At 43.3% G+C, this 12500-nt stretch overlaps 1 protein-coding gene across 11 annotated transcripts in view; it reads left to right on the top strand.

The window, feature by feature from the left end:
* The window catches only part of ptprsa (protein tyrosine phosphatase receptor type Sa), a 235439-nt gene that overhangs the window by 88686 nt on the left and 134253 nt on the right, over positions 1 to 12500 (top strand). For all 11 annotated transcript variants that reach the window (XM_068707525.1, XM_068707523.1, XM_068707524.1 and 8 more), the window contains one exon: positions 11250 to 11479. In XM_068707525.1, coding sequence (XP_068563626.1) covers positions 11383 to 11479 — 97 coding nt within the window. In that variant the 5' untranslated portion in view covers positions 11250 to 11382. The remainder of the gene's footprint in view (positions 1 to 11249; positions 11480 to 12500) is intronic.

Genomic DNA, 12500 nt, shown 5'->3' with positions numbered 1-12500 from the left:
GTGTGTGTGTGTGTGTGTGTGTGTGACGGTGTCTCCCTCTCACTCGTGTGTTTTCTCTCTTACTTTGTGATTATGCAGGTAAATGAGCTCTCTCCGCCTTCCTCTCTTTTTCCTTCTTGTCAGCCACTGCCACGCTCCATATGTGCGGTTGCATGTGCACATATGTTCTGTCTCTCCCCTCTCTCTCTCCCTCAGTTCGTGCAGCGTGGCACACAGCACAATAATACGCAGCATGGGTGTGGAAAATGACAAACACACAGAGGAAATAAAAGACAGTGAGCCTGAGAGAAAAGGGGTCTTGTTTATGCATTAGTTGCAGGACTTAAAAGCCCCCTCCCCAACACACACACACACACACACACACACACACACACACACACTCTACCACCCCTTAAAGTCTGCATGGGTACTGCAGGCAGAAAGATAAACAAACCCGGTATCCCCCCATCCACCACCATGGCGACTCGCAGAATAAATTTGCTTTTGGGTTCTGTAGTCCCCTAAAAATATGACATTTTATATGCCTCCCATAGCGTGCGTAAGACTCATACACACACACACACACACACATATTAGATGTAAAGAATCTCCTCATACACATGCTCAGAGTTAAATCAGGCAGGGATGGATGGCTGTAGCGAGCGGTACCCTGCTGTGAAGGAATCTGTGGTGTAAAAAAGAAAAAGGAGGATTTAAAGAGGTTTACCAGCTGTGTGACCTCTCGCCTTTGACCCCAACAACCCCCCTCGACTCCCATCCCTCCCTGGGCCCTCTGAAATCTACTCTCAAGTCGACGGCACACAGAGTGGCGGGGTGTAGTGGGGGTTTCAAAAGATGGTGGTGGCAGAGGGTCATTGTTCGGAGTGAAAGGGTCAGAGGAGGGGTACTCAAATGAGCGATTGCTGACTTTGTAGACACACGGACGTGAATGTGAGAGAGCGAAGCATTGAACACGCATCGAGGAGGCCATACATGTGTGGCCACTGAAAGTGACTTTTCTTATGTACTAAGTGTGTGTGTGTGTGTGTGTGTGTGTGTGTGAGCAGGTTTGGTAGAACCCCGTCATGTTCATCATCGCCGCTGTTCCCCTGGCTTTTGCCCATGCGCGTAACCGCCGTCCCCAATAACCTTCTGTCTGCCACACAAACAAACTCTTTATTCTGGTGGGTGGGCGGGAAATAAGGCCAGTTCACAACACTGGCTCTGTGTTTCAACAGTTTACTGCGGAGGAATACATTAATATGGATCATGCCACATTATTACCTCCCACTGAATTCCCCCCCTCCCACCCATACAGCATCTGCCAACCACTAGCTAAATGCCCAACAGGTCACATGAGGCGGCTTGAGCCTCCATGGGCGGCCAGAGAACATAGGACTTCTCACACTTCGCTGTCTGATGGTTATCTAGAAACAAGGGACGGTTTTGTGGGAAATGCTACAGTCCGGAGGCTCCACAAATACATTTTGGCATTAAAATGCAATGTTGATGGGAAAATTGTATTCCCCCTTATAAGAAGTTACTCAAATCCTTTTCTTATAAAGATGTATTTTAGTGATCTCTACTTTACTTGTCTTTGTATGTCGTGTAAAATAAGTGTCTCTTTTGTTCCGTCTGTCTTTTTTTTCATTGATCGTCTGGTTTGCTGTACCACACCATATTGGAAAGCTGGGTTTGGGTCTTAAGTGGAAAGTCCTGAGTCCCATTTGCTGCTGTCTGTTTCGTGGTTCTTTTGTAAAGTGGTTTTAAAAGACAGTTGTCTCTCCCAGGCTTTCAGTGGTAGTGCTGGTGGTGGGACACATGATGGGTGGACTGACAGGCAGCAAGACAGAGTGTGGGTCAACCTTGCCATCTGTCTCTGCTTTTCACAATGCTGTGTTATTGACAGGGGTACAGACACTCCTCTAACCTCCAACCCAAACAGGTTCCAACCGCAGCCTGCTGCACATGGAGTTGCACAACGCTAATTGCTATGGTAGCGTGTTTATCTTCGCTCTACCGTATAATCAGATCCAGTCACTTCAATCAAGCGCAGTGAAAATGCAGCAATTTAATGTCATTTGGAAAATTAGTGCAGAGACACACTGACTGAAGTATCACGTGTAAGCAACACTCCCAAGTGGCGTCGCATATGTCTGGTGCAGCACTCGCTGGCTTGATGGTGGTCGGAATGTAGATTTGTCGATCAATGGTTTTCCGTGTTCACTGCTTCTTTTAGTCAATAGTCGGATAATAGCACAAAGTAGTGCAAATTAAAATGCTACCTTTTCCAATCACACATGGAAAAAGCTAAATCTTAGAAAACTCAGACTACCACAGCAAGGTTACTAAATACTATTTAGCCAGCTGATGGGCTTTGGCCCAGTTTCGGAGGCAAATTACCAGGATTAACTCCATTTTCAATTAATTCCCTGTAAAAAAGAAAGGAGCCTGAAAAAGATGACCACCCTTGATGAAGAGAGAGGTTGTTATCAACAGAGCTAATAGAGTTCCCCTTGTGTATTCAAGTGTTTGTTTGTGTGTGTATCAGAGTGTGTGTGTGTTGCCAACTTTTATTTGTGAATGTGCTAGTTTGTGTGTGTCTATCTCTTTCCCAGTCTTATGACAGATACAGGATTAATCAAAAAGCTGCCAGGACAAAAGGAGCCTTAGATATGAGCCATGAAAAAGCAGCCCTGCTTCAGCGTAGGGTGGAGGCTCATATTATGTGTAACTGAATGATCACTGCCAAAGCAGAGTCAGATATCCAGTATTAACTATCTAAGAGCAAAGGTCTATCAGGCCCATAGATACTGCATGACTAGACGGGTGCACGGGTGAGTCAGCAGATGATTTTTCAAATAATGCCGGATTTATTTCTCGCATTTGCAACGGTGTTTTTTCAACTTCCATTATATTAAGCGGAAAAATAAAGACTCGCTATCTGTCACATGCCCTTGATGGCTTTGTGGTAGAATATTCTTCTCTAATCATCTGCCACGCTGAATTTATAATGCATATGCTAGAATGCTAGAATTCCGTGGTTACGTTCCTCTTTAGCACACATCATTTTCTTATTTTTACACGACAAGCACCAAGTTATTACACTGAGCTCCCTTGTTCCCCTCCACTTTTAAAAAGATCACCCTCAATGTTCATTTTCTGTATTAATTCAGTTCATTTAGATTTTTAAACTTTTTTAAAGCAAAGGGCCAAAAGATAGGTCCAGTTTCACTCAGTTGTGAATTTTGCCAGCAGTCATTTTGTTCTGTAGGTGTCACCGTTTTTCAAATTGGTTTATATATCTCATCTTGGAAATGAAACTTCTCAAACCACACAGCAAATGTTTCACGGTGAGCCCTGCCAATTACACAGAGGAGTTTTTGGAGACATTTTCCAAACACCCTGGACTGCCAGTCTTTCCCTCCTCCGCCTCCTCGTCAATCACTTAGAATAATCTCATTCCAACCCATCCGCATCCCATTTCCAGAATGAAAATGCAGCGTTCTTCCCCGAGTGTCCCAGCCGCCCTTAAAAAACTTCTTCTTTCCCCACTTCCATGGCAATCTTTAAAGGGCCTTCAAGCCTCGGGCCAGTCGGTGAAATGCCTGTCAGACTCTATTGGCAGAGGGCCAGAAAATGGTGTCACCGCTCCTATACCCAGTTCTTCTTACCACCACAATCTCTCTTGTACACAGACACACCGCATCCCCATCTAACTGCCCCCTTTGACTGTCTCACACCCTCTGTCTCACCTCCCTTCCAAGTGTGAGCTATACTCTGTCCTATAATTAAATGCCTCCCCTGTATATGATATGTAGCGGCCCTTTCCAGACTCTTCCAAACCGAGGGGACGGCCATTACAGACAGCGCCACCTGTAACCTTTGGTCGTTACGGAGCCTAGCGGCTAGTGCGACAGACCAGGAGGGGCAGAAAATAAAAACGAGTGTTCCTCTTTGTGTGTGTGTGTGTGTGTGTGTGTGTGTGTGTGTGTGTGTGTGTGTGTGTGTGTGTTTGTGTGGGGATAACGTCACAACGTGGCAAGGTTACACAGGAGATAGATACTGTGTCCCCCCCTCTGTGTTGAACAAATTGGCTGTGCAATAAAGTCCGCATTTAGGAGGTCAGTTTTCCGCCCGAGCCTCCCAGCTGCCAGTCTGTTCGCTCCCACTGCACGACCCCGATGCTTGCTGCTGTGCACTCAACCTCAACTGAGGTGGATTTCAGCTAAAAGCCTCACAGCCCTGGGTGTTTATCGGAAGGACAGTGCCGCCTCATAATGCTCAGAGTAAACCCATTTCCCGCCGATCGAACTCCGGCCAACACCTGGAGAAAAACAAAAGGTTGAAGATTCAGTGGGATTCTGGTAATTTCATCTCAAATCTTTTTTGTAAACCTCCATTTCCTTTCGGAGATGGGCTCACACAACAGTCATTTTCATAATTTTTCCCGACAGCTATGAAGGCGGCCTGAACATTGAACAGACAACATCACAGAACACCAATTTTGAGTTTTGGGCTGACTCATAACTTTAAAAATGACCCTTATAAAATGCTATATTTTCGTGTCAACACTCTTTTCACAAGAAAAGTTGACTACTAAGTAAAAAAAATAAAATAATATCAGCAGTTTTTTGCAGCAAAATCTCCTGAAGGAAGGCAAACTGCAGCTCAAAATGCTCATAAAATCCCCGAGAAAGGTTATGGTGCTCCCAGGGGGACAGCAGATGGCCGACACAAGGTGTCTCTGAGGTGTCAAGCACCATTTCTGGGTCCGAGAGGTTGGGAACAGTTGAGGGCAAAGGCTCATGGGAAAGCTACTCCAAGGACACGTTGCTATGGCAGGGCGTTCTGCAATCTCTTAATGAGGTCACGGCAGCGCAGCTCTCCCTACCTGTGCAAACAACCTTCACTTTAGGCCAAAAGAAATGCTCATGCATTGCCATAACGCAAAATACTTCTCTTCTGTTAGTAAGATCAAAGAAATGTGAGTTACATGTACGTCAGACTCTGAAATTACATATAATTGGGACTATTAGTGACTCAGTTTTTTGAACTTTAATTCATATGATAATGGCATCATCCCACCCTTTCTGTACCTAATATATCAGACATGCATTGTCACAGAAACAGTCGTCACTTTGGCTCTGGTCTCTGTACACCTTACCTGTCGCATGAGTGTAGTGTATTCTACTGTTGCGTTTCGTGTAAAACAAAGTTACACGTTTAAAAAGTGAATGTTGCAGACGATATCTTGCAACACGTACGGGTGTGTTTTTTCTCCCCCCCGTATGCTCTTTCCACTGGGGCTCCCCTACACGAAGGACAGGTGTGCCTTGTTTTGAAATCGCTATGACGTGCATCTCTCAGGATGGAGAGACTGGCAACAAAGGAGTGAAGCTGGGAGGTAGATACACACTGGGTGCATTTACATAATAGTCCTGCAGTTCCATGCAAATTCATGTGATTCCCTACCAAACATCTGCAACGCAAGCATAGTTTAGTATGCATGAGTTTGAGAAGGAAAGGGAAGGAGAGAGAGGAAATGAGGGAGATTAGGGGAGGGGGTTAGATGGAGAAAAAGAAACCAGAGATGGAGGATTTGAAGGATGACTAGTTTGATCGGGGGGATAAATTTAGAAGCTAAACACACCTTCCTTCACACACGCACACACACACACACACACACACACACACACACACACACACACACACACACACACATATACCTCACACTCTCTCTGCCGTTCACCGTATATAGTACATAGCTTTAGGGTATCACAGGACAGTGTACACCAGGTTGGGTTTTCCCTGTATTGTTGTTGTTTTTTCTTATGGTCGATTTTTGCCTCAACATGTAGCCAATATTCTCAAGTAGAAAGCTACACTGGTAGAGAGAGAACGAGAGAGACCTTACCAATGACGCATGGAATCAATACTGTTAGGATTTCAGCGTGGTGAAAAACAGATGGTTGCTGTAGACTTGTTTTATAGCTGAGGTTGGGGTGTGTGTGTGTGTGTGTGTGTGTCTCGGTATATATATCTGCTTCTTACAAAGACACGTACAAAAAATGTAGAGGCACATAAATAAGTTCCCTCTAAATCATCACATACCTATACACCAAATGCACACATACAAATGCAAAACCCAGAAATCAACTGGACACATATGCAAATATAAAGGACTAGTCTATATGTACATATTTATGCACACATAAATACATGTACATGTCTCATACATGTATAAATAAAAACTGATAAATATATGCACACAAACACACAAATTGTTCACAGAGGCACAAATGCACAAGCACAAACAATGACCTATGCAACACATAGAAAGAGCCTCATCATAACACACATGGACCCACACTGACTCACTAAAAGGACCTGCATCTTACATTGGTGTGTTGGGGTCCTTCTGTAGGGTAGGAATCAATGAAAGGCAGTAAACTGGTTGATGTAAAAGCCCGTAACTCTGAGCTGATACGTAAAAACTTAATCCAAGGTAAAAGCCTGCAGAGGGAGAGACAGCGGCTGAAGGCTGAACATAAACAGCAGAGTTGAAAGAGGGCCATGAAAAACGCAGTATTCGCTTGAAAATTAGTATTTTTCCATCGTCTTACAACAGAAAAGAGCACAATTGAATGGCTTATTTTTTATATCAATCGTCTACTGCATCACCTTCGTTCTCTTTTAAATCAAAAATCAATGATAAAGAGAGTTTATATGCCATTCCTGTGATATATACGTTACCAAAACATGTTCAAATTCACACATTATTATTATTATAATTCTTCTTAATCTCCTTATCTTGGTGGTACGAACTGTTTCAAGTCCCCCCTCTAAAGTTTCAGGTTCTCCGTCTTCACGCAGCAGCAGCTCAGCTAGTGACTCACAGTTAGCCAAAGCCATCAGCTGGTCAAACCAAAGTAAGCAATGCTGACAAGAATAAGCATGCAGATAGATAATATGGATTTTTCTACGGTTATCTAACGTAGTTGATCAAAGTGGCAAGTGTAGCATTATCTGCTTAATGCAACATTATAGCCGCTTGGTGCAGATGGATGTGCATTTCTCAGGTTGTCTGGAACTTTATGCTGTGGTATTTCTATCAGCCGTTTTATGTGAGCTATGTGACTAGACTGCACTTCTCTTTGACACAAACACTCACATACTTTAAAGTAATTACTACCTTATTTGATTTAAAAATGAGTTAAGACATGGCATTAGTGGTATTTTAGAGTCACTTAAAGACCGTGGCCAGGCTTTTGTTGAAGAAGATCACTGATGCTATGTCATTAGTGGCCTTTTTTTTGTGTAAATAATGTTCCTATTTGAATAAATTGACCTATATAGCTCTCAGCTCATTTTACATGACCTGTGTGCCCTTTTATAGAAATACTAGTTAATGATACTTCTCCTTGGCTGGATATTTTGCTCACATTAGCTGCTTAAGCTAGAAGGTTTAGGACTTACTGTAAACAGGGCCTGTCAGAGTCCTGGAGCCAAAAAGTTGTTGTTGACACACCCATTCTAGAAACCAAACAATGCATGAAACCATACTCTTGCAGAAAGACCAACTTTTTTTGGGGGGACGAGACAAACACAGAAATAATATTCTTTTTGAAGTTCTAGACATCAAACACACTGTTTTGATGATCAAGCCCAACCAAACTGAGGGCTTTTTAACTGTGTGTGTGAAGTGAGCTTACTGTTCACCTCATAAAAGGGATTATTAATGTACTCCCTCAGGTCATAGTTGTTTTTCTCCTTGTTAATACAACTTCACATCTTTGCTGTGTGTGTGTGTGTGTGTGTGTGTGTAAACCATTTTTAACAGTACAGTGAACATGAGTGGACAGAAACGGCTCTCATGGTTCTCGAAAAATATACGTATTTATGTGAGTGTACCTTCATTCACTTTTTTTTAAATGTTTCTCGGCCCATTGTAACGCGCGCGCGTGTGTGTGTGTGTGTGTGTTTGCATAGGTGTTCCCGTTTCCCCTTTCCCTTCGCTGCCTTTCTCAATCTCGGTAATCAAATGCATTAGTATCAATATTGCATGGGGAAAGGAGCTGAATTTAAAGCTTGACCATGTCAAAGTGAGAGTTGCTGATAGCCAGTGACTGCCACTACTCAGTGGAAATTGTGCTGCCATATTGGCTGTAATTACTGAAGCCTGGCGACTGGTTAATATTTGAAGTCACGGCCAGATTAAATATGAAAATAAGTTCTCGCTTCAAATTCATTGCCCATCAGTGGGAATAACCTAGAATCTAATGGACAGACGTTCACAGTAAGGCTGTCAGTCTGAAACAAAAAGATGAGCAGCACTTATTGCATTTCTTCACATGAATATGCTCAAAGCTGTGAATTCCACCGGATGGTCAAAAGCCTTGTGATCATTTTGTCTCATAAATGCTTATGACTTACATATTAACAAATACTGAATGATGGCTATCAACTGATCAACGTAATTCCATTATTCACTTACCTTTTAAATATGGTTGGGTGGACCAACTTCTGGGACAAATAGACTCAACTTGGTGTCACACAACCTCTGTACAGCTGCACTGGACACTTGCTAGTTGTAAGTTAGGTACTTCACTGTAGGGCAACTTGATAATACACTTGAAATGAAAACGATGCCAGTGAGAACTTGATAATGCGGCTCTGTTGTCACAAGATTGCTGCTAATAATAATTTCCCCCTCATTACAAAGGTCAACGATCTAACAGTATTAACTAACTGTTGCCACCAGTGGCAAATGAGTTTGTAGTGCTTTTACTTTTCCAATGCTTGTCTTGTGAAAGCAAAAATAATTAGAATTACTAACTATTCCTAATTACCTTGATTTCCCCGAGAAACTAGTCAATTGTTGCGGTTGTCCTCGTCACATTGAAATCCTCAAAACATGACCATTAGTAGTTTCCTCTCAATCACAGCCTGTAATGTGGAAGCAGCTGAGGTAATGGTTTATCAATTGATTGGCCTCTCTGCAATGCTGCCCATTTTTAAAGGCAAAGTGGTGAATTTGTTTTTTGCAAGAGTTGACAGGTTTTCCCATGGAGGTGCTAATAGCAAGGTTACAAGTTTGCTTTGATGATATTTTAGCTTCCACAATCCGTCAGGGATCAATAAAGAATATATGGAGACATTTATATCTTTCAGTCAAACTTCTTTATCTAGTCCTATTTTTATTATTATTTACACTTCAGAAAAGTCAGTGTTGAGCTATGTAGACAGTGTCTGTGGTTAAACTGGAGCACACACTTGTCCTTAGGTCATGTTGGGCAAGGCCGTTCAACAACAATAGCTGTTGTAATTGTGTTGTGAAGTTTGTATAGCAACCAGAGGTGGAGATAAAAAACCGTGCCCTAAAGGGAGGGCCACAAATCATAACTTAGGCACTGTGTCAGGATAGATAGAGTAATTCCCTACAGGCATGGCAAGATTCCCTCTGCCCCCACCAATGTTTACAGTCAGAACAATAGGGGCATCATTCACAGGTCTGTAGATAATTTGATACTCCACCACTCTCTCTCTATTCCTGTGTCTGTATTTCCCTCAGTTCTCACCAGTGACATCACCTGCCCTGCAGGAAAGGGAAAAAGGGGGGAGAAAAAAAAACAAGTAAGGACACACATGTTGGTTGTGTGTGTATAGTATTGTGTTGAAAGATGAGGTGAGCTTCTAAAACACACCCACTCTTTTTTTTTCGTCGCCATAAAGGACCTATTGTTGATCTATCCCTTTGTGTTTTTGTATGCGTGCGTGTGTCATAAAATGGGTTTGCTGCATGCGTTTGTGGTTTTATTTTAAGCGTGCCTGCTGCTGCAGCGTGTGTCTTGTCTGTTTCACCTCAGCAGTTGAGGAGCCTGGTCCAGTAGCTGTGAAGGGCGGGGCTTGTATCCGCCTGCTGTCTGAGGTGCTCGGTTACGCCGCAATTAGCTGTGGTTGTCTTGCCTGCTAGCACTGTTGTTGACCATGATAGTGGGTTCGTCAAAGTTGCCTTCATTTCTGCTCCACATGAAATTATACTATTTACATTAATGTGTATTTATATATAGGTAATGGTGTTAGTGAAGTAGTTTATATTATGACTATATATTCCTCTATTCCATTGGAATCATTTGCCTGTAAAGTTGTCTGTCTCACGTACTTCTGATCATGATTGCATCTAAATCATGATGAAATTGTAACTGTCAGTCTATTTTTAATGCTATTTTAATTTCACATTTCAGCCATTGACTCTCTTGTCAAAAAAAAACTTGCAGGTAAGCAGATGAGGATATTCTGAAGTATTCAGAGATAGTTTAATAGTGGCTGTTTCGTGGATCCAAACCGTAAAACTGCACAGACAGAATATCACCTCAACCTTTAGGTTGCCCTGCTTTAGGGCATCTGAAATTAACTGCACACTGTCTGCACAGTTTGTACTGTATAGTACCCTGTTAACCACCCAGTGTGCAGGTAATTAATCTCACTTCCAGAGAGTCACCCTCACCCCTCCAGTGGGCTCAGCTGAGTAGTAGCATCCCTGTAGCTGAGAGGAGTTTAGTGTCTTGCACAAGGACACTAAAGCAGATCAGATGTTGACAGAGGTGCTTGGACCTGGCTCCTGACATCTGGGTCCCACGAGAAGGAACAGTTTTGTGTTTACAGCTTGATTGCTGACACAGACATTGCTTTTGTCAAGAAATTGACAAACTCATTACATTTGTGTCATGGATCGCTCACTTCTTTCTTTCCTTGTGTCTTTATTCACGTCTTTTTTAATTAAAGAGTATGTATAACCACTTGGTGGTGGGTGTATGCTGCGCCAGACATATCAATGAGAGAAAAAAAATTGTGTGTGTGTGTGTGTGTAGGTGTGTGTGTGAGGTAGGAGGCGTGCCTAGCCCTTTTGTGCAGCTTGGAGGATTAATGGCAATTTGACTAAAACAAAGAGACGGTGCCTGGGATATCAGGGTGTCTGTGTATCAGGGTGTCTGTGTAATTGCAAGGCAATGAGATAAGCAAATAACGACAAGATCCTGTGATTAGGAAAGAAAAAAAAAAGACAGAAAACAGTGACTCCCCTGCTAATTAAGGGATGTGAGATGACGCTGGTTGAGAGATTGGGAGGTTACAGGGTTTGGGCTGCGTGACACTTTGCTTCCACCCTATCACTTCCATTTATGTGTAAATGATGTTGTGACAGGCTCAGTGCCCTAGTCTGTGTTTTTATCGAAAGCCTAATTTTCCTTCTCTTTTTTCCTTTGCAGAGTGCCAAGCCGTCCTGTGTGAAGACCCCAACCTTCCCTGCACAGTCGGGGCCTCGGCTCTACCGGCCGGGTCAAAGATCAGTCCCGCCCCGCCCCTCCCTGCCCCCCGTCCCCCCTCCCTACCGGAGCCAAGATGGCCGACGGCGGTGCTCCTCACCTCTCCTTGCCACTCCTGCTGCCCGTCGCCACTCTGCTGCTATCGCTGCTGCTCACCAGCTCCCACGCCTTATGTGAGTATCAAGACACCAGCTAGCCATGCTACCGCTGATAACTTCTCAGCCCATGTAGTGCCCTTTAGAGGTCCACCGTTCTGATACACGGGGTTAGAAACGAGGAGTATTGCACAGAGGTGGAAGACGGCGAGTAAACGAAGCGTTGGCATATACACTCAAGCTTTTCACAGAGATTCTTCAGCTGCTTTTTGATACTGTCCTTTTGAGTTTGCCTCTGGTGAGCATGTAAAGGCATGTATCTCAAATTGTTGATGTCTCATCTTGGAAAGGCTGTCTTCATCCGCAAAAGGTTTGTTGTTTATAGGATGTCTCGGCCTCAGCCAAAGAAAGTAATAATTTCATTACAATATCACGAGGTTTGACTTGAAGGGCCATTCTTACATGCACATTAGTGTTTGTATGGTACTGCCGCTGTTGAAAAGGCTGAACATTTGATTTTTGCGATATCAGATTTTTCTGTGATACAGATCAGCACCACCTGAGCATTTTTAAAATCCTGGATGTTTCAAAATATTGACACCTTAAGACATGATTCCTGTCTGTACAAATTGTCCCCCATAACTTCCCATGTCAGTAGCAGAGGAACGTCAGTAGTCTCTTATCCCACCCTGTCAACTCCTGCTTAGGATTTGTTCTGCACCATTTCCCTGTTAAGATGGGCTTAGAGCAGCATTAAGGAAACAAAGCAAGAGGAGGCTCTGCAGAGAAATAGAACAAGAGTGATGGCGAGGTGGGGAGGCTCCCCCTTGGGTTTCATTGTTTGTAAATCCTTGTGTGTGTGTGTGTGTGTGTGTGTGTGTAGGTGTGTTTCTGAGAGCATGTGTGACGTGGTGAATGTGTGTATGTCTGAATGTGTTTTTGTTTGTGTATGTGTCTAAGGAAAGACTGAGCTATGACCTTGTCTCACTTTGATTGGATCTAATCTCATTATCCTCCTCCTCCTCTCTGTCGGTGCATCCCTCAAAAAGTCACAACAACGGAGGAAGAGGCAGCTGGATTAACTAGTTCTAATTCAAGT

Source organism: Cebidichthys violaceus, unplaced genomic scaffold (genome assembly GCF_023349555.1).
Source record: "Cebidichthys violaceus isolate CVI_PGR_0920_01 unplaced genomic scaffold, fCebVio1.0.p SCAF_13, whole genome shotgun sequence".
In the NCBI taxonomy this organism is placed as follows: Eukaryota; Metazoa; Chordata; class Actinopteri; order Perciformes; family Stichaeidae; genus Cebidichthys; species Cebidichthys violaceus.
This window is presented reverse-complemented; position numbering and strand designations above follow the sequence as displayed.